General features: G+C 35.5%; 1 protein-coding gene across 1 annotated transcript in view; it reads right to left on the reverse strand.

Moving 5' to 3' along the window:
- LOC111502825 (protein O-mannosyl-transferase Tmtc2) overlaps positions 1-22,616 on the reverse strand; it is a 653,196-nt gene that overhangs the window by 228,725 nt on the left and 401,855 nt on the right. The window contains exon 5 of the mRNA XM_074181669.1: positions 17,988-18,073. Within this exon, the coding sequence (XP_074037770.1) occupies positions 17,988-18,073 (86 nt within the window). The remainder of the gene's footprint in view (positions 1-17,987; positions 18,074-22,616) is intronic.

Raw genomic sequence — 22,616 nt, forward strand, 5'->3', positions numbered from 1 at the left:
GAAACACGTCAACAACGTGAATCACAACGTGAGTCCTTCCATCATTTTCACAATGGAAGAGGAAGTCCACAACGAATTGTCATTCTTAGACGTATTAATGAAGAGAACCGATACTGAATGGGAAACATTTGTATACCAAGGAACCATTAAGACTCTACAAGACCGTGCTTTTGAGCTCTGTAATACAAAGGAAGGTCTCGAAAAGGAACTAAGCATCATCGAAAATGATCTTCAAGGAAATGGTTACTCCAAAGTGATGGTAGAACAGGCTTTAGCTAGAAGATAGCAAGAGCTCCACAAGGAAGAGAAGCCGCCACAACTAGTTCTTGTACTTCCCTACATCAGAGTATTGTCGGAAAGGATAAGAAGGATTGGTTCAAAGTATAACATCATAACCTGCTTCAGATCTCGGAACACTATTCGTAGCAGCCTCACAAAAACCAGGCCACCAAACGCGGGCTGCATTTCTAAGAATTGCATTCGCCGGATACCCTGCGAGTGCATAAAATCATACATTGGTGAAACTAAGAGGCCATTCAAATTTCGCATTGCCGAGCATAAGAAACACACACAGCGAGGAGAAACCAGCAAATCAGGAATAGCAGAGCATGTTTGGACTGATCAACATAACATCAAGTGGCCTCAAGCTGACATAATCCACAAGAAGGAACACTGGTTCAGGAGAAAATTCGAAGAAGCCGCATATATGTTGTCCAACAACGCATTTACCCACGCTAGCGTAGAGATACGCAACTTATGGAAACCTATAATCAAGCGGAACACAACCAACTCCCGCTTAACGGTCAGTTCCCGCTAAAACCAATGAAGCGGTGAGAGGGAAGATGGGATAGGTGAAAGCACTCGAATGACCTATAAATAGTCAGATCTCGGAGGTCTATTCATCAACCGAAGACGATTATGGATACTAACAATCGAAACGTCGTGAAGTAACTTGATTTGAAATCTTTTAATTTTCATTTCTTGTTGATGATTTTTAATCGTAATTTATTTCATCGTAATTTCAGCTTTTTGTTCAATAAAATAGTTGGATTTTTGCCTTTCTGCCTTCATTCATCATGCGAAGACGTTAATTTCTGGCATTTGTGAGGTTAGGTTAGTATCTCTTGTACTGAGTAACCTTTCAATGAAACCATTTATTATTATTATTATTGATGAAATCCATTCAAATTATATTTCAGCGTTCATATAAAAGTATTCTTTTCGTGTAATTCAATATTTACATGAAAGTATTTGTTTCGATAGGGCTCTTTCATCCAGTTTTTGTCTGAAAGTTACTTCTTTGCACGATATACACATCTTTGTAATTTTTTGAAATTAATTGCTTTTTTCCTTTGTTTGAAAGATCTCCACAATTTTTCTCTCACAAAAATGTATCCCTCCAAAAAATACACCCCTTTCAATACCTACTTATATCACAACTTTCGAAATAAGAAATTACTAAATGGAATATTTTATTCAGAAATAGTGTGGGAACAAGATTAAAACTATTCATTTGTAATAAAACCCGTATACATCGTCCACATCTTCATGAACTTTGGTATGCAGTTCAAACATATATTTTTTTAATGAATGATAATTCACTTTTCCATTCCCGGAATTGAATATCAGGCTCTACTTTGAAAGAGATTTTTACATATATATTATGTATGCTACATGATTGCACCTGTTTGCGTTATGACCTACTATATATCCTGAATGAAACGAGTTAACTTCAGGTACATGTAAATACTATAAATGCAACGAATAAGAAGTATAGCTTCTAGTTGAAACTTTGATTCGTTCAATTCCTCTGTGTTTGTGCTCCTGGAAAAATATGAATAGATATTTCGAGTGAATTCTGAATGTTATATGCACATAAAAATAGATAAACAGACAATTGAATATTATAACTCAATATTTCAGTCTGAACTTTCGAAGATTCATATAATATAATGAAAATGTATATAATCAAGTTCAAATATTTGGAGTTTTACACATATTCAGTGTTTCATGAACCAGTCCTGATTTGTTTGAAGGTGGTTGACAATGTTTCGTGGTGTATTTCATCAGTTCGGACTTCCATTGTCTAATATAATATAAATTGATTTGGAATACCTGAAAGAATCTGTAAAAAATTAAAAAGGTGAACCGACATCACAATGAAATGGACAAAACTTTAGAATCAACCTTATATTTCAGGTACCTCAACTGTTCAACAAGACAGGTTCATAACTGACTTGGTTTTGTTTTTTCCTATTTATGTTTGTATAGAAAAACGTATTCACCGTGATTTTTCTGAAATTGAAAAAAATCATTGGAATTTTGGAATTTTGTGCACCTTATGAACTACAGTATAGCATAACCTTCACACGTTCCGGTCATTTTTCATCATTCATTCGCAAGTCCATTAAATGTAGGACTGTGATTTATCCACAAACATAAGTCAAAGAAACGGTCAGACCCGAACCCGTCAACCGCAACAGATCCTCTGAGATATTCCCATTCATACCGAACCTAATGCGAAACGTTCAAATAATGTGACGGACTTAGATGAATTAAAAATGAATGCCTTCTTCAGTTCGTCACGTATTCTCTGTTATTCATTTGTTCCCATCAATCTTGATTCACGTGAAGGGAAAGTCTGTCTGTAGAGTTAATGTGTTTTCCTAAATTAAATTGAATCGTCGCATTTCGTGATCTTTTACGAAAAAATTTGTGGAATGGATTAATGAATTTTTCATTGAAAAGCTCTGTTCAATTTTCGGAAAGGTGATAAATTACATCACCACAGTGATATTATTATGTTGATGTGTTTTATGTTTAGGGATACTGTTACTGATGGTGGGTAATTCATGGCAACTCAGAAACGTTCTATTGTACTATCAAATTCATTCAATAGGTCAATTCAACCTAGCTATCACTGAATAAATGTATTTTCCTGACCATTCAAATTATTCAAATTATATAAAAAGAAAAAATATCCACTGTCAAAATTGAACATAGACAAAAAAAAGTTGAAACTCATTGTTGATCAAAATGACCGATTTTGGATAATTTTTGAAATTATGTTTTTAGAAAGTCAAAACAATTACTACTTCTTTATTACATCAGCAACTAATACAAATTAACGTCAATACAAATTAGTCCAGGAATTGAAACAGTGACATTCTTTCCCCGATAATTGTTCTGGAACAGAAAATAATAATTACCCAATCTTCATGTGTTAGAAATGACACGTTAAAAAGTAAGACCTCGTTAGTCCTTAACTTGCACAAGTTTCTTAACTTCTGAGAGTTGTCGTTCGTATGGGGCCGACAGCTGATTAACGGAAAAACAGATTTTAAACAGATTTTTCATGTCTTCTTTTCACATCCAATAAAATCACTGGTGAAACGGGTCTTCTTGAAATGACTTCGTTGTCTAATTGAACGACAACTATTCTAATTTGGTTACCTTTCGAAGGATACAAATTCAAAACTCTACCTTTGAACCAATGATTTCTTGGGCCATTAAGCTCAACTATGTGAACAACATCGTTCTTTCGAATCAATGGTGTTTCTTGTTGCCATTTGCTTCGTTTTGTCAAACATGCAAGGTATTCATTCATGTTTTCACCTCTTCGGAAACATATCTGCTAGTTTTTGGGCTGCTTCCCAATTAGTGAGTCGATAGTTTGTTTTAGTAATTCTAGTCTTTTCTCTGTCACTCTTCCGAGTACCAAAGTATTTATCTGTAGAGGTTGTCCAAATCCATTTTTTAGAATGGTAATCATTTTTTCAACATCCTTAGGCTCAATTAGTAGACTTTGAACGATTTTCAAGGCACTGCCTATCAGACACTTTTGCAATTTACAGTAATTTCCTTCCTGAGAAGCACCAAACACTCTGCAAGAATTGCAATACTGGTGAATGAAATTTGGCTATTCGGTAGGACTGCCACTGAATACTGGCAAATCCTTTGGCATTGACTGTCGCGCTGAAAATGTTTATAATTCCGGATTAGGTATTTGATGATCACTTTCTGTAACAGTTGATCTAAAATATTGATTCTCCAGCTTATTTTTTATTTTCACACTTGAAGAGGATCCGTTATCTAGTATCTTCTGCCATGGATGTTCTCCATTGACCCATTTGTGATGCACTATTTCGTACCTATGGTGTAGTGATGAGTATTACCGGAGTTTTATCCTAACACCAATCAGTTATTTTCAACACTTCGTATTGTGTTCGGTCACCAAGTGATCATCTTCAAGGACAGTTCAATCTTCCTGCACCAGGAGTGAAGAATTTCGAACTGAATATACATACAATGTTGTCCTTATTTATACCATAGATACCTCTGCTAGATACCACCTTAAATATCTCAAATTATTTCACAATGTTGCCGTATCCACTACTCTTGAATGAATTTCACAATGTGGCCTTATTTAATAGTCCTATGAATCTGATAATTGAAATATTATTCCAACAAGCTACATCTAGCGCCAAACGTGATGGCGACCCGCCCCTTTGGGCACAAACTCCTCCTCCAGTGCTGTTGGCGTTTGGCATTGTCTGAATAATTTGTGTTGTTCCTGAAAAAATGTTGTTCCTGACGAAAAACCTGTCACCAAGAGTCAGGCACGTGAAATAATTTTAAGAATGTTCAATTATTTTCAAAGGGTTAAATGTGACTGGGAAACGCTCTAATTCTGTTAGTCATGTCCTAGATATATTCAAGTGCCAGATTATACAAATCAAAAGACATTTCTTAGCTATCTGACAGATCTGTTTTTAATTTTTTTTATATAAATTCACAAATTAAATTATGTCAGTACATATTTTTAAATGCCACTGTTACTCAGTATTCTGTAACTGGGTTCATCCTGTAGAATAGTGTATGAAATATATAAATTAATAAATGAATGAATGAATGAATGAATGAATGAATGAATGAATGAATGAATGAATGAATGAATGAATGAATCAATGAATGAATGAATGAATCAATGAATGAATGAATGAATAAAATCAATATGTAAATAAATGAATAAATAAATAAATGAATAAATGAATGAAACAATAAATAAATAAACAAAAATAAATATATGGATGAACGAATGACTAATGAATAAATGAATAAACAAATAAATGAATAAATGAATAAATAAATAAATAAACAAATGAATGTGAAAAATAAAACATCTCTAGCTACAGCTAACATTGAATAAATTGAAAAAATAACTATTTCAACACAAATCTTTATTATGTATCAGGTATTTCATTAAGAACCATTGAGAGAGTGGTTAAAGAATGGGAGCAATCAATTCCTGTAAATAACGGAGAAGTAAAATTTTCCATACTCCCGAGTATGAGTATTCCAATATAAGACGAGTTATTTACGACTTTGAAAAGACGGAAGACTGTCGTATTACGGTAAAAAAAGTTTCAATACAAAATCAATGACGTTTTGGGAATTGTGGCTTCTGAAACATCTCTTCGTAGAATTTTAAAGAGAAGGGTTTCAAATGGAGAAAGACTGAAAATAACAGAAACATTTCAATAGAGAAAGTGTTTTTACACTCAATGAAGTGAAGTATATGGATGGTTTTGTTGCAAAACATGATGGGCGACTGCTGATTTTTCTGGTCTTCCATATTTTAGGTGTGCTAACTGTTCCTCATATCTTATTTCAATAGATCTTTCAGTCTGTCCATAATATTTTATATCGCAGTCCTTACATTTGATTTCGTAAATTTCAGACCCTTCCGAATTTTCGACTTTGTCCTTTGGATTTTATGTAGTTTATGATCTGTTTTGAATACCACCTTCATACCTAGTTTCTTGGAAATCTTTCCAAAGTTCTTCATATATTGGTGGTATTGGAATGAGATATATTTATCTTGGTTTTCGTCGTTTCTGAAAGTCGAGATTTCGTTCATTCCTAACCTAAACTTTTTCTTCCTTGAAATATCATCTGCAGTACCCCTCGAGGCCCAAATTATTATTACCAGGTCTACTCACTGTCTCAACTAACTCAATGCCAAGCATCTCTTTTTTATCTGAAGCAGGTCTTGTTTCCACTTCTTCTTTTCAAGGGCAAATTAAAGTTCTGCTTTGTTTTTGACATATTCTGACTTCTGCTACGTTTCTGTTCATCGTCTTCGGCAGTCTGGTTTTAATTCTTTCAGTCATGGAAATATGAGATTTCAGTAGCACCGGACGAGACTTGATTCGAGAAGCTAATTTCTGACTTTCAGACTTTTTCCTGAACCGTTGACTACGTCGTTAAAAAAGTTTTTCCGACATAACCAAAGATTAGTTTTGTTAGCAGCCAAGGATCATTTTTTAATCAATAATCTTTTCTAAAATGTATAGAACTTCTTTATATCAGGTCGAATGACCAATTCGACCGTTCAAGAATTCTCCTGAAGTTCTTGTGTTTTGTCCTTAAAAAATATAATAATACACAACGATATGAAAAGTAGTTTGGTGATCTGAAAAGTAAAACTTTCAGGATATCGCGACGCTAAAACTTCTGACGATTCATATGAAACGGAATTTGCCTGCATCAAAATTAAAAAAGTCAAAGACGATCATTCCATCGATAACTACCAACACATTCAAAGCGGTATAATCCAAAAAGTTCCAATACGCTTCTAGCAAGACACAGCTCCTGTCAAGTGCTTGACGCATTTCTATTCAAATGCAGCGCCATTTCCCGTTCGAGGGATATTGAGAAACGAAGAATTCGAAGAATGTAATTTATTGAAATATAATCTAATGAAACATTCTTGGGATGCTGCGCCAAAAGAAGCGAGGGCGAGAATTGATATTTTCAGAGAATTAATAATAGATTACGTGAAAAAAGTTGGGAGAGTTGGAAAGTTCCGGGTCCGCGCAGAGATTACTCTTGGCGAAAGTTTGGCACGACACAAACTTTAATTCCGGGATATCTTCTAGAAAATATAAAATACCGAATGCGGATCAGTCTCAGCCGGGAATATATTTCGGAAGATACCTCCATCTGAAACCTAATGATATTCTCTGAATACATTTGGAAATATAATGTTTCAATTCTGTTATGCAGTTTTAGATCAAGAGTTTGTAAGTGTAGTACTGATTATTGAATCATCAAGAAATAGTGAAACGGACTGTATCGGATTGCAGCTCCTCTACTCCGAAACATGAACACAACATATATTTTAACTCACTGGAAAGTATACATATTTTCAACATTCATGATGAAACTCTCCTAACTTCTTCAATATTAATTTTTTCAGATTATGCAACTGAAAATAAAATTTTTTCGTCGTTTATGTTTTCTTCATATCAGGCACCGTTCTCGATAAAAAAATAACTTTCAAAAATTACCCATGCACAACATAAAATGAAAATCAAAAGTGAAAAATGAACGATTGCGTCCTTAAAGTGAATGAGCAAAATGTTCACCTTACGATAGAATATACGACTGCAATCGATTTGTCATTGATTCACTGACACCTTCAAAAAGACCTGGAGTATTCCTTATAACATTCCAATTGTCAATTATTCGATTTCTCAAGTTATTCACATCTAGTACAGGAGTTTTATAAACAAGAGCCCCCAAATGACCCCATAAATAGAAATCCAGAAGATTCATATCAGGGCTGCGAGCTGGCCAATTTTGAGGTCCTGCACGTCCAATCCAGCGATTAGAGTAGGTCGAGATGCTGAAGAGCAAGAACACTGAAATGAACTAGATCCGGAGCCCCGTCGTGCATAAACCACATGTTGCCATTCACAAGTACCCGCACTTTTTCCAACAAAATGGGTAAATGATCTCGCACGTGTAGGATTCATCAACCTGCTGGTAGAAAAAATAAGACCAGTAGGTAGTCACCAATCATTCCTACCAAAACGTTCAGCAAAATTTGTTGCTGAAAATGACTTTCTCTAATAACATGGGGATGGATTTGCGTCGGCCCAAAAATGGTCATTGTGAAAGTTCATAAAAGCATATTGTTGTGATAGTTTCTGGTCTACCATCACCTGCATTTTCATCAAAACTCATTCAATCTTGCATGTAGCATTCTAAATAATAATAATAATGATAATAATATTCATTTGCCATTCAATTTGGAATACACAATGATCTTAGCTGACTACAAATAAATATAGTTCCCACAGAAGAATAAACCTGTGTGCGGGCTTTATAATTTCAATGTAAATATAATAATAATAATAATATTTATTTGCCATTCAGTTTGAAATAGTTAACAACAAATAAATATAGTTCCCACACAAGGATAAACCTGTGCGTGGGCTATATCATTTCAATATACAATAGATTATAATGAATGAAATATAAAAAATAAAGTTTCTTTCGGTATGAACAAAAAAAGTACTAGAAAAATTGTATATTTCATCAAAATCATATATAGTCAATATAAATAGAAACATTTAGCATGAACAGAAAAAGCACAAGAAAAATTATATACAGATATCACATCAAAATTACATATAGTTAATATAAATAAAACATTTAGGTTATACCTATAATGAAACAATCGCAATAGGTAAATTACATCGAACATCACTCACACATCATTCAAACAAATACCCTACTTTTTAAAAATGAAGAATAAAACCAACAAACCATGGAGAAGTTGACCTACAGATTACATAACTCTAATCACATACATCTTCTACAGACATTTATACATTATAGTAAACATGTATTTTTCAAATCAACATATTAGTGTATCTGTCCTCTAGGCAGACCTGAGATCCAAGCTCTAAGGTTATTTTTGAACATATTAATGCCAAAGATAGTTTTTATATTTGCCGGAATAAGATTATACAGCCGAGGAGCTGAGTAAGTATAACACTTTTGTGAAGTATTTTTCTCTGATTTTGGTACATAGGTTGAATTCATTTTGTGGCGAGTTGCATAATGGTGTTCCATTTTTCTGATTTCATGTTTATTTTTGTGTTGCCTTATAACAGTTCTGAAGAAGTAAAGTTGCCTTATGTCTAAAGTCAATATTTTCTTATATACCGCTTATGTGGGGTACGTTATTTTTTCATTTGTGATTATTTTCAGAGTTAATTTTTGAATCTGTTCTAAGATTTCTATATGAGAATTACTTGCTGTTTCAACACATGGAATTACTTTGTTAAGATATCTGTCCTGGTAAATTATCGGTGCTTCTTCCGCATGCTAATTTATAAATGAAGTGTATGTCAGACATTTCAGCGTTAGTAAAATTATTCATGATGGAATGACTGTTAATTGCCAAATCCGACTTTTACTGATAATATGACAACAATATCACTGTCAGCTGGTCTCCAAAGCATGGGTTCATGATGGCTTCAATTTTTTTTCTCGAAAACGAAGCTATATATGAAAAGAACACAGGGGACAAAAAAGTTGTATTTTCGGTTGATTGATCTTAAAAAAATAGAAAAACTACAACAACAAGTCAGTGTCGTACTTTTTTTCCCAATACCTACTGTTGACTGTGGTGCCAACTGAGACTCCACTGGACCTTACTTCGAACAATCTAGCAAATTTTAACCGAATCAGTGTGAGTATATACATGATATTTTATAAATACTGTTTTTTTTTTCTGAAGTTTAATGCCCTGAATCTCGGAAACGAAGCAACTCCGGAAATATGTCCATAGGAACTTTTTTCAAAACAACCTTACGATTCACTCTCTGAAGTTCGTACCGTAGTTACGAAGTACCCTATATTTTGAATTTTGTTACTCCTTGTGCTATATTTTGCTCTTTTGGAAATGAATGTTACGTTTTCAGTGAGCTGATGTTAACAGATAGTTTTTTCAGCTGATCCTATCTTGGCTATCCGAAAATGGTGGAGTTGATTGAGTTTAACAAATAGAATTCATTTGGAGTGGGTAACAATATTTCTTTAAATCACTACCACATTGATGTCCGTTTTTAAGATATTTAAAAAAATATAAGATTTACGGATTTTGTGGAATTTGCCGCCTCCATTTCAAATAATATGAAAATGAGATAAAGAATCATCAAAACAAAATTGTTTTCATGTGGTATGAACCAATTTTCGATACAGATATCGAAGTTGAAAATGATTTTTTATTGGAAAATATGAACCTACTTACTGCCTTTCAAATATCACTGGAATATCTCGAAAATTGGAATTTTGAAAATTTAATTTTTTTTTAAGTTTCAACACCTTGTATTCCCGTAACGGAACATCTTTTGATCACTGCTTTCCATTCAGATTCACACCCTTGAGTATTCGTATTTAATGAAGGAACACCCGGTATAGAAAGAGTAGGAATTACACCCTTTGGACTCATCATCCAGGCTGTAATCATGGAAATTTATGAATTCATTTGAAAAGAACCAAATTTAGGAAATTCCGGTATATATCGAAAAAACTTCAATATATCGATGAACATTATAAAATCAAAGAATTGGGAAAAAGGTGCAGGTTCGTTTCCGAAATTCCAAAGTTGACGTCACCTTTAAGGAAATTTCATGATTATTATATGATACTACAATGAAATTACACCCAAATATCTGCAACATCAATACATCCGACTCTCTATTTTTCATCAATTATGGAAAACGAAGAAGGTCCACATATTTTATATTATTTGTTTTTCAAAAATTCCGACTTTTATCTCGAAGTTTCAACTTTTATGTTGGAATTTCAACTTATATCTCGGAATTTCGAGTTTGAAGTCCAAATTTCCTAGATTAAAATTAAAATTTCGAAATTGGAGTTGATATTTCCAAGAAACAAACAATGAAAATACGTGGCTCTGTTACGCTTCTGTAGCTCTGTGTATTTGAATGGTTATTTCGGATGTTTTTTCCCTACCATTTGCATACTAGGTACTCTGTTCAAAAAATAATATGAATTTTAATTTTTTCAGAAAATATTCAGTTATCAATTTCTATTTTGTCCCCTTCAAAGGGGGGACCACTTCGAAGACGTTCTGATATGCATGTATGTTGGTATGTCCTTGAGCTTTCCCTTGGATTCAGTTTCTATTTCCTCAATCGTCGCAAAAAGTCATAAGGGGCCAAATCTCGTGACTGAAGCATGATTACGGTGTTGCCTTTGGCCAAACAAATGACGAACAAAAAATGACGACTGGACAGGTCCAATATCATGATGCAGAAGCCATGAATTGTTTTTCCACAATAGTTGAAAATTTCTTTGTATTGCTTCTCGCAAGCGGCATCACGTCATGGTAATCGAAAAAAACCGTAAGAAAAACCATGACTGTCGATCTACTTCGGCGTGCTTTTTTGGTATTGGCTATCCTGGGCTCTTCCATTGGGACGACTGGACGTTGGTTTCCATGTGATAACCATATACTCATCATTTGTCACCAATAGTTCAGCAGTTTTGGAACAAACTTTGCTGCAACACGCTTCATACACAAAATTTTCCAGAAAATTGCATGGCATGAGCCAACCGATACGCCGTCACCTTCAGCATTCACCTTCACCTTCGACGATTCTTCAAAACGATTTTTTCCACTTCCTCAACATTTTAATCGGTAGTTGATGTGCTGTGGCGTCCAGGAGGATAGTCGTCATTCTCATCTTCTCGACCTTCTGTGAAAAGCTTGCACCGCTTGTAAATATTTTTTTGATTCAGAGTACACTCACCGTATGCTACTGTCAACATTTTGAAATGTTATTGAACATATACCTAATTTTTTTCACAGTACGCTACATATTTTTATAAAGAGAGTCTATTCAAAGGAAGTTTTCCACTTCCTATGATAATTGTTTTCATGAACGAGAAATAATAATTGAATTCCTGTCAGAGAAAATGAAAAACTGAAAGATATTGACGAAAACAGTGTGCTACCTAATAACAAACCACGAACTGTTCGTGAACAACCTTCCCAAAGCGTTCGATAATAACTCAAGAAGTTAGCAGGTACTTTACGCGAAATTAAATGTCGGCTGTTCGTAGTGACTTTTTAGTTATTAACGTTGCCGCCGTGTATTTGCCGAGAGTGCGGCTCCTCATGAATACCTAATCTCGTGGCGGGTAGGAAACTTCTTGTAATTAACACTTCTTATGGAAATCCCGTTAAATTAGGCGGGGGCCTCAACTGGAAAATGTATTCCCGGAATAATACTAATCTTCATTCAGTATTTTATATTTTATTTCGAGAAACGGGAGATTTACTGGAATTGAAGTTTGGACGAACTTTTGCCTAGTCCGGGGCTCAAACTTTCAAAGACCATCAACGTTTTTCACTTAATCCATTATTATCCCTTGAAAAATATTAAATCAGTGCCTTGGGGGACGTTGCGGTCTTAGTTGAAGATGACATTCAGTGCTACGATCCGCACCAAAGGAAAATTACTTCATAAGACTTCTATAATACTACGAGAGTTGACGTAGAAGTTTCCTACTTTCAATATCACCTTTTCAGAAAAACTTAACTGCTTAGATAGACCAAACTAGTTCCAAAGAATCAATATTTTAATGATTCGAAGTTATTCATGAAACATTAGGAAAATCATATAAACAATTTTGTCATCAATGACTTATTTGGTAAAGCATTGAACATAATATACAGGGCTATACAAATTCGTTTCTGTACATGGGGATCTCGTAAACGATAAGAGATATAGTGTCAGTTAAATTGTGGCAAAGTTGCGTATTTTAGAGACCTATTCAATGATATGAAAGAATCGAATATAGCTCTTTTGGTTCTGGAGTTCTGGAATTTTTAAATACGGACCTGTATTTTTCGTTGTAGTTTTTGGATCGTAGACGTTCACTTCAAACTGAGAAATTGATTTTCATTTTATATTGGGATATTTCGGTATTATATATATATATATATATATATATATATATATATATATATATATAATGATAATGCCATCGTCTCAGATGGCATTATCAAGACGAGTTACTGCTTCGCTTCGAGAGGTGTAACTGATGTTAGGTTCTTCTTGTGGTGTTTTAATATGGTTTCGCTTGCGTAAGTTGTATGGATTTGTTACCTTTTTTTCCACCTGAGGGTTGTTGCCCTCAGGTGGAAAAACAGCCATCAACAACCCTCAGGTGGAAAAATAGGTAACAAATCCATACAACTCACGCAAGCGAAACCATATAAAACACCACAAGAAGAACCTAACATCAGTTACACCTCTCGAAGCGAAGCAGTAACTCGTCTTGATAATGCCATCTGAGATGATGGGGAAACGTCGACTATCGAATAGTACACAACGGATGAACACCCGGAAAAACAACACATCATATATATAGATATATATACATATAAACATACAGTATTTCTATATGTATACTTTCTGCTCCAAGGTATGTACAAAAAGTGATCGCGATACTGCGATCTTTCTGTGAAGGCATATACACAAGAAAATACAGAGGAAAGGGTTTTGTTTCTGTACGAAGAGTAATCAAGATTGAAGGAGTTCCCTTACCTAAGGCTTGGAGCAGCTTTTTTGCCCTGTCAGAAAACATGGAGACCCCGCGCTTCCTGAGCGAAGAATCCATGAAGTATGACTTTGGCAGCCTGGAAGTCATTGTGGCTGGTGGTTTTGTGGATGAGACGCATACCGAGTCAAACAAAGAAATAGGCCTGGCACACTTATTTTCAAACCATGAAGAAGCTGATACCAGAATGGTGCTCCATGCGGTAAAAATTGAAAGAGAGGCTGTTGTTGTTTCTGTTAGAGACACCAATGTGATTTTAATATTCAACTATCACTTTGAACAAATGAAATGCAAGGAATGTTGGGTGATGTGTGGTACTTCCCCAATTCACGAACTATATAAGAAGCTCACACCACAACAGATCAAAAACCTGAAGACTTTCCACATAATCACTGGTTGTGATACTACATTTAAGTAAGCGTCAGTAACAAAAACAGAAGGGTGGAATTCAAAATCCTCAGTCAGATTCGAAAGACTTCTGATCTGGCCGCCGAGAATCTCCGTTTGGTTGAGCAGTTTGTGGTGCAAGCTTCATACCAGGTTTGTTGCGTCCCTTTTCTAAGACACATGGTGAATGAAAACTGTTATCTGTTTCAATAGTATTACCATTTTTATTTTAAGTTGGACCGGACATTACAACGGCAGAGTTTTTGTCACTTACCACTTATGCCCTCCGTCAACACATTCGTCGGTGCCACTTCCAGGTAAAATTAAGAAGAAAAAAACAAGAAAATAGAAAAAATTGAGGAATTTCAATTTTATTCTGTTTTCTTGTTAGGTACTAGTGTGGATTAATGCCAATGGTCAGTATCCTGATTTACCAGACATGATTAAATGAAGCTGGAAAATTGTTAATGGACGGTATGTCCCAATCTTGATGACTTTGCCACCTATTTCCAAGTCTTGTCCCGAATTTGGAGCTTGTGGCTGCACCAATATTTGCAAGGCAAATAGCATGAATGGAGTGGGAGTAGATGAAGAAGACTACAAATAGTAAATTATTCTTTTTCAAAATGTAAGAAATGAAGGCTTGGACAATGTTTGAATGCTTTTTGAGCTCATAAACGTATCAAGCGCCCTCGAAAACGTATGCAAGCATATACAACACGATTTCACAAGTTTCATGAAATTTTGGCTCATTTCGTCAGAATTTAATTCGATAATGAAATTTTAATGCTCCAGATCAATTTTCAAGTGTCTTAGCGTGTTTCGAACCCTCGAAAACATGTACACCGACACCTTAGTTGTAGAGGTGCCCAAAAGTAGAAAATGTTACGATTTTAGGGGTATTTTGGATGCCATCTTGAATATCCCACTTCCGGTTCGAATTTCAACTTGATAAACGGTATTTTCAGATTCAGCGGGGTAAAAATAGGGGGTAAATGTTATTCATACAATCAATTGTTACATAAATTGCTTCTAGGAATTGACTTTTCGCAAAACAAGCCCTGACTACTATACCTGGCTTTGGTAAATTTCATAAAGCGTGTTTCTGTTGATTCAAGTACTCTGGATTGGGTGAATTGTCAATAATATTCTTTGACCCTTTTCTACCCGCCGTCATGCTGTTTGCTATTCTTGAACTCCTTAGGATGGCCGCGAAATCCTTGACCAGAAAGTTATCAATTTCAATTATATGGTGTTATTTCGGGAAAACAAATTTTTGACACTTTATGAAACATTTTTCAAATCATCATCTGAGAATCGCTTGTTTTCGAATGTTATAAATATTTTCCTTTTCGAAAATTTTTTTTTATGGGAGAATTGATGTTGCTGGGTGTTATTACGGGTTTCTTACCACACACAATCTGGAAACTGAATAAATATGATTCGACAGGAAATATCTTGAAGTGTGATGAAAGTTCGTGATATAAAACTTTGAAAAGTCCAATTAGTCAGTAACTCATCGTATTTATGAATGTTGTCTTAAAATAAACTGAATGATCAAAAAGATCAAATTCTTTATCCAGAGAAAAGTTGATGTTGTCTGGATTATGATTCCATACAGCGAATTCATCGTCAAATTTTTTCAAAATTTTTCATGGAAATGTTAGGTTCAAAATTGGTGATAAAGACGAACTCATTGCGTTGTTGAAGAGTCTGCAAAATACTGGTTTGAGTTCATTTGCGCACTTTTTAAGTACGATGATGGGCACTTCATCAGGACCAGACGCCTTTTTGATATTGAGCTGTTTCAAAATTCGGCTGACTAGACGTTGTCAAAAAGCAATTTCCGGCATTGTGGATTTTACTATGGAAATAGTGAGTAGTGCCTAGCCTAGAAAATCGACTGTGGAGTGGGACGCGAATCCTTCAGCTAGTAGATTTACTTTATCTATGGCTGTTGTTGCAATTGAACCACCCGCTTGTTTTGATTAGCGTTCGACCAGAAGGATCTAGACCCCTTGAGAGTAGCAAATAGTAGATCTACCTGAAGACAAAGCAAAATGTGACGTTAACTTTCAAAATGATTCATCATCTATGAATAATATCACAATTTTTCAATCATCCGTATTGCTTTGGTTTGTCGGACTGCTTGGATTATTTTTTTGCGCGATAATTTTGGTTTCAGTATAACTCCTAAGGGCAATAATTATAATGTTGATTGATGATGAGAATCAATAAGATTGCATGTGATCAATATTCAAACATTACAATCAATCTTGGGACAAATACAAATGTATCTTTATCTGAAATAATTCCGTCCATAGGTGAAAATCTTCTTCGTTGTTTTCCAGGTATCGAGTTCAGACAGACAGGCAATCATGGAGGGTGACTTTTATTATATGTATGTAGTGATGAGCACGGTTTTGATTTTCTGCATTGTATTTGATCGTTTTTCTGCAATACAAAAATGTTAGAAGCTAATATGAATCCCTGGAGATCTCAATCGTTGATACTTATGATATTCAAGAGAGAACCACTAAACCAATCTATTGGTTTGCTGACGACAGCACGCTTGTTTCGGCAGCTGGAGATTGCATACCTGAATGAGGATCTAGAGATGATTCAAATTGGGGTGAAAGTAACCAAGTTCAACTCGTTGTCACAAAAACCAGATGAAATGATGTCAGGAAAGACAATTCCGTTTTCTGCTTTGATCTGTTCTGTTCTGAACTAGAGAACTATACACCTCAGCAACTTTTGATGCTTTATGAAGCCCATATCGGATCTCCTTTGGGGAATTGTTCTCATGTATGGAGTTCTGACCCTAAATATATCTTGTAGCTGCTGGATTCTATCCAGAACAGAACCATCTACCTGATTGAAAATACAAACAACATTTGCAACCTTGATAGTTTGGAACATCGAAGAATGGTTGGATATTTGTCTATTCTTTAGATTCTTTCATGGAAGGTGTTCAAGTGACTTGGCACATTTGATTCCACCAAGAGCAGTACATATTAGACATACGCTCTGAAGTGTGGCTGCTCATCGTTTGGAGGTTCTAATGAGTACATTTGAGTTTCACTCTTCAAGAACTGTTCCATTTGAAGGACTACATTTATGTTGAATGAACTTTCTGAGATTTTTTTCTGATGAATTCAATCTCTAGCGATTCAAATCCCACTTGAATCGTTACTTTCGCACGAGCACCACTCTTAGAGCACCTTAAAAATATTCCTGATAGTCCTGTGCTTCATCTTCAGGAAAAAAACTTTGATAAAGTCGAAGTTCCACGAATCTATCGACGGTTTCACAGAAGTAAGCTACATCAATTATAGATAATGCGTGTAATGCTGGAACAAGAATCTAGTTTGTAATGTTTATGCACAGATGAAAAAACGTTCTGTAACAGAAGATATGTGTATCGTAGCACAAACATTGACCAATAATTTAACAACCATTATTTCTCACGGACAGATACTTTTATGTATCGTTTCAGTTCATTCAGAAGACATATTTGAATTCCAAAATGACAATGATACAGCACATTTTCGAGAGTGTGAGTGTAGTTGAAGCTTATTGCTTCAACCTGCTGCCGTAATTTCTTCGGTTCACTTCAAAGTCTTTGAAAATCATTATGTAAATAGTTCAATATTTATAAATACGTAACAATAACCTGCTGTATATACATTCTAATTTGCAAAGTTGCTCTATAATTTCGAATTTCTATATGAGCTTATTATTTATCTATTACTTCGTAGAAAATGAATGTTTGTATCGAGTGTATTTCCATTATCATAAAATATTCAATATAAATTATTGGTATCAAATCGTATCATACCCAGTATTCACGTGTAATATCGATATAAATATTTGAACTGTAACGAAAAAATACCGTTCACGTTAAAAAATCAAACATTGATCAATCGCGCAATAATTCCAGTTCCGCTGACCTGAATTGAACTATAAATTACGTTCGAAACTTCCACAGACGCCAATGAAAAATCTAGATAACATAAGCCCACGAAATGACTTGACATTAAAAATCGATTTAGGCCTATTACCCAACGTGAATCGGCCCGAATCCAACAAAATGCATTACCGAAAAGTTCAGTCGTCAAATTTAATGTTTCCAACGTTGAACTTACGTGCTAATGAGGGCCTAAAATGGATAGCTCGCTGGTAGCTCAGAATAGCTTCATCAAGCTGGTTTTTTCCTTGTAGTAGAATACCCCTGAAACAAGAGAAACTTTCATTGAAGTCATAATAATTGATATTTTTGAGTTCGAATACTCATAGTATAAAAAAACCTAATCCATTTTTCACTTGGTCAAAACTTGAATTTAAGTTGCTGGATTCTTTCAGACAGATGAAGGATCTTTCATAAAGTGCGCTTCATCTTTGAATTTGAATGAAACGAAGTGTGCAAGATATCGATTTTTTTCTCTTTGAACGACCTATTGATGCCATTATTTGTGAAATATAATATCCACCTCTAGGTGGAGCACATCCAAAATGACCAATTTTCCATTACTCTGACACATAAATCAGGCTAAAAATGGCTGATGGGATACGATATGTTGGCTTTGAGGACCGCTGTGGTTGGTGGATTATTAACATGAACTTACGACTCAAGAAAACACTAAGAAAAAATCTTCCATATCTGGAGGGGTCGTCTACAGTATAATCAATAGCTTCCCTAACTAACGGCTTTCCGTGGGTTTCTGCGCAATCAAAAACTCGCCAATTCCACGACTGAATGGACTGCTTGATGGAAGGCAGCTGCAAATCTCTGCGGGTGGCTTCATTCTGCACGAACTACGGAACATTCATAACTATCAGTATCAGCTTATTTTGTTATCTCTACAGGATGGAGATGTTAGATGGAGGCGCTTGTCCCCAGACGCCTAGAGCATACGATGACAGGCTTGAACATCGTGTTGTAGATGGTAATTTTGTTTTTAGGGCTCATTTTTCATTTTCTGTTGATCAGAGAATACAGCCTAGCTATCCGGCCCTCGATCCTTGATGAAACGTACATATTGTGCGGGTTCCAGGTGAGCCTACAGTCTATTAGAAGACCGAGGTATTTTACCGTGCTTGCCAGTCGATCTCCTTTCCAGAGATCCTCACTTTTCTGGCCAGAGAAGATATCGTTCTTCCTATGGTTATTGCCTGAGTCTTTTCCGGGTTCACACGAATCTTCCATCCGAGGTACCAGCGCTCGAGATCGTCCAATGCACGTTGCATGTAGACCCATGGAAGACGAGAGGAGAGCCGTGTCGTCGGCATATAGAGATATCTTCAGATGCTCTGACCTCGGAAGGTCACTGGTTTAAAGAGAGTACAACGTGGGAGAAAGCACGACCCCCTGTGGCGAAGATCTCTCTGTTGTCAGACAGAGAGCCCTCTACTCTAACCTGAAATGATCTGTCTTTCAGGAAAAACCCAATCCACCGGATCCGACCCCAAGGCAGGTCTAACGCTACTAGCTTATGCAGAAGGTCTTCGTGCCATACACGGTCGAAGACCTTCAAGATGTCTAAAAGAACGACATGAACTCAGTGGAGTGTTCTCTCCTGGAGCCGATTTGTCCGTCCGGCATAACATTTCGTTCCTCAACTTCTTCTTTGAGTCTTTGCAGAACGACTCTTTCAGGCAGCTTAGCCGCCGACTACTGATCGAGCGATAGTTCTGCTGGAACAGCAGGTTCTGACCCTGTTTTGGGATCATGACGACGATCGCATGTTTCCACCTCCTCGGGAAGTATCTGAGGACAAACGAACTGTTTATAATCTGTAGTAGGCTTTCAACGCAGTTGGGCCAACGTCGTTCCCAAACGAATATGGGACCGATGACGCCGCAGCCCAGAATCTACATCAAACAGTGACTTTTTCTAGATGCATTGGACGCTCGTGGATGCGTTTTGGTATCCTCCAAAATTCGATTTTTTGTTCGTTCATCTTCATTCAGAATTGGGCGTCTTCGCTGAAAATTAGGGTCAGTTGCAACCGGTCCAGAGCCCATCAGCGAACACACGTCGATGTCTATGGTCGTTAATCTTGAGTTCCTGAATCAGTTGAATTTTGTGGGGGTACAGGCACAAGTCACGGAGTAAAATTTGACGAACTGTTGTCTGCGAAAGTCCAAATTCTTGTAAGCGACGCGAAATCGACTGCCTGAGATTCTCCTACTTACTCCTCACACAGAGGTCATGTGTTTGGCGTTTCGTGGACGACCAACTGATCTTGGTTGATCGTTTCCGGAATCAATGGACAAAAATGTATCCACCACATTGCGAATAGTCCTCTTGGTAGGACGATTATAGTGACTATAGAATGGGTGAAGAGTGCGCTACGTTGCTTGACCAGAACACCCATTCTAATATAACAAATTCATTATCTGCACGTATTGTTGAATACCATAACAATCCAAGGTGATTTGACAAAACAGAATGAATAAAATTACAACTATTATGATAGACGTAGCTTCAACAAGATGACCTTTTTCAATTGTTTGAAATTATCTGTTGGAAAACTCTATGAAAGGTTTCGCCCACTTCCATTTGAAAAATCAATGATAGACATCATCGTTCATCAGATCAGAAAATATTTTCCTATTTTCTTCTCTGTGTCACACTGCAATGAAATCAAACACATTTTTTCAGGACGGTCGAGATCATCCATGCTGATATTGAGATGAATGTGTAGAAAAAATGGCGGCAAAAACCATGGCATATTTGATAATATCATTAACGTGACTGTAATCTACTGAATTGAACAGCACCTTTTTCACAACTTTATCAACTTCGACACCACGAATTCAATAATTTTACCACAAACCAATCAAAGGTTATCTTTCGGATGACCGAAAGAAGATGGAATAATATAATAATAATAATGAATCGGCTTTATTGATGATACAAAAAAAACAATACAAAGATACATTTGAAAATGAAAATAAGTTACAGGAGATTCTGGTACTCATTGGCGAAGTTTAGCTCAAAGCTACTCTAACTCAATCATCAAGCACCACTCTATAATGCACGCGAACATGCAGAAATGAAAAAACAACTGACAGTGATGGTACCAGGAAATAAGAAACATAAATAAAAATAATAATTGATAATAATTAAATTCAATTTGTCTGTTGTTCATCAATTTATCCAATAAGCAAAAGTTGACATTACTGACTATCATAGATAAGATTTTAATATTTGTATTTGACTTTCCTGATATTTAATATCTTCAATTACTCGACCAATGAATTATGGAGTTTTACAGCACCAAAAAGAAAAGATCTCTGAAACTGTGCAGGGCGATGTTAAAGAACAGTTAATTTTTTTATGTCTAATATTTCTTGAGTAAATATATTCACGAAGAATTAGTTTTTGTGTTAAACGAGGAGAATAGGGAAGAGTAATCAATTTATGAACAAAACGACTCAAATGATGAATCATACTGTTTTATATTGAGCCAGCTGGAGATTTCAAATGATTCAGACATTGAATCATACTCACGAAGTCCATAAATTAGGCGGCAAACAAAAATTTTGCACTTTTTGTGTGGCCCATATATAAAGTCACAGTAGTTGAAATGGCTTAGCACCAAACTATCACAGAGCAAAGTATAACAGTTTCACTGACATTCAAGCTTTTTTCATTGAATTTTCAACATGACTAGTGAATCTAAGATCAGTGTCAAACATCACTCCTAAGTTTTTAGCTGTAATGACAGGAGTTGAGATAGTATGACCTAGTTCTAAATGGAAATTGTTTTCTGCAAATTTACGATTCCTCTGCGATCCAAAATGCATCATCATTGTTTCATCAGAATAAACATTCAAATCATGTTCACTTGATAGAATCAAGATCAGTGTTGAAGAAATTTTGTGCCTCAGAATACTCATCGATTTTAAAATGCATGTATTATTGTATGTCATCAGCATACGCCTGTATTTTACATTTCTTGATGGACGAGATAATTTCAGTAGTATAAATGATGAATAATAAAGGTCCCAGAATGTTTTTTATCTGCTCACAAAACGATGAAAAGATGGCAAAGCTATTGACAAAGATCTGCGTAGACCCAAATCATAGAAAGAGAGAGAGAGTGGCCACTGAAAAAGTTATTCGTTATCTTTTTTATTACAGCACGTATTGTATCACCAATATTTTTAATATCCTTACTACATATATCAGAACGTTTATATAACTACGTACGTATCAGCACGGCTAATCCTTTGCAGATAGTTTCAAATATTGACTCATTGCGAAATATTTGAAAGTTATATGCAACTGTAGTAACTGACGTATTCAAAAACACAATATAGTATTTTTAAAGAGTTATTTATGGCTTTTCATCAAGTATCGGCCAATTTCATCATATACATATAGTCACTGGAGTAAAATCGAGAAAACATGGTAGAAATTATCACGAAACAGCTCATCAATTATAAAACCATCAATGTGTGCCCGAATATGTCTACATTATTCCTATTTCATTTCTGCCTGTCATTTGAATCCAAATTCATTTCAAACAAAATACAGGCTTCTATTAATACATTGTGAGGGTCTATTCAGGCTAATATCATTCAAACAACCCCAGCCACCTTATAATTTTGATCGGTAGTCAATACAAGCGTATCAATCATTCTGATAAATCTACATGTTTCGAACCTCGTCGAAAAGAACAGCTCTTCTGGAAAGGAAATTACTCCTATATTGAAAATAATCCAGGAAAATTTGGGATTTTTACATCTGAATATCACATATTTTA

This window comes from Leptinotarsa decemlineata, unplaced genomic scaffold, assembly GCF_025532065.1.
Source record: "Leptinotarsa decemlineata unplaced genomic scaffold, Ldec_3_MD MMD2_tig00026314_RagTag_RagTag, whole genome shotgun sequence".
NCBI lineage: Eukaryota > Metazoa > Arthropoda > Insecta > Coleoptera > Chrysomelidae > Leptinotarsa > Leptinotarsa decemlineata.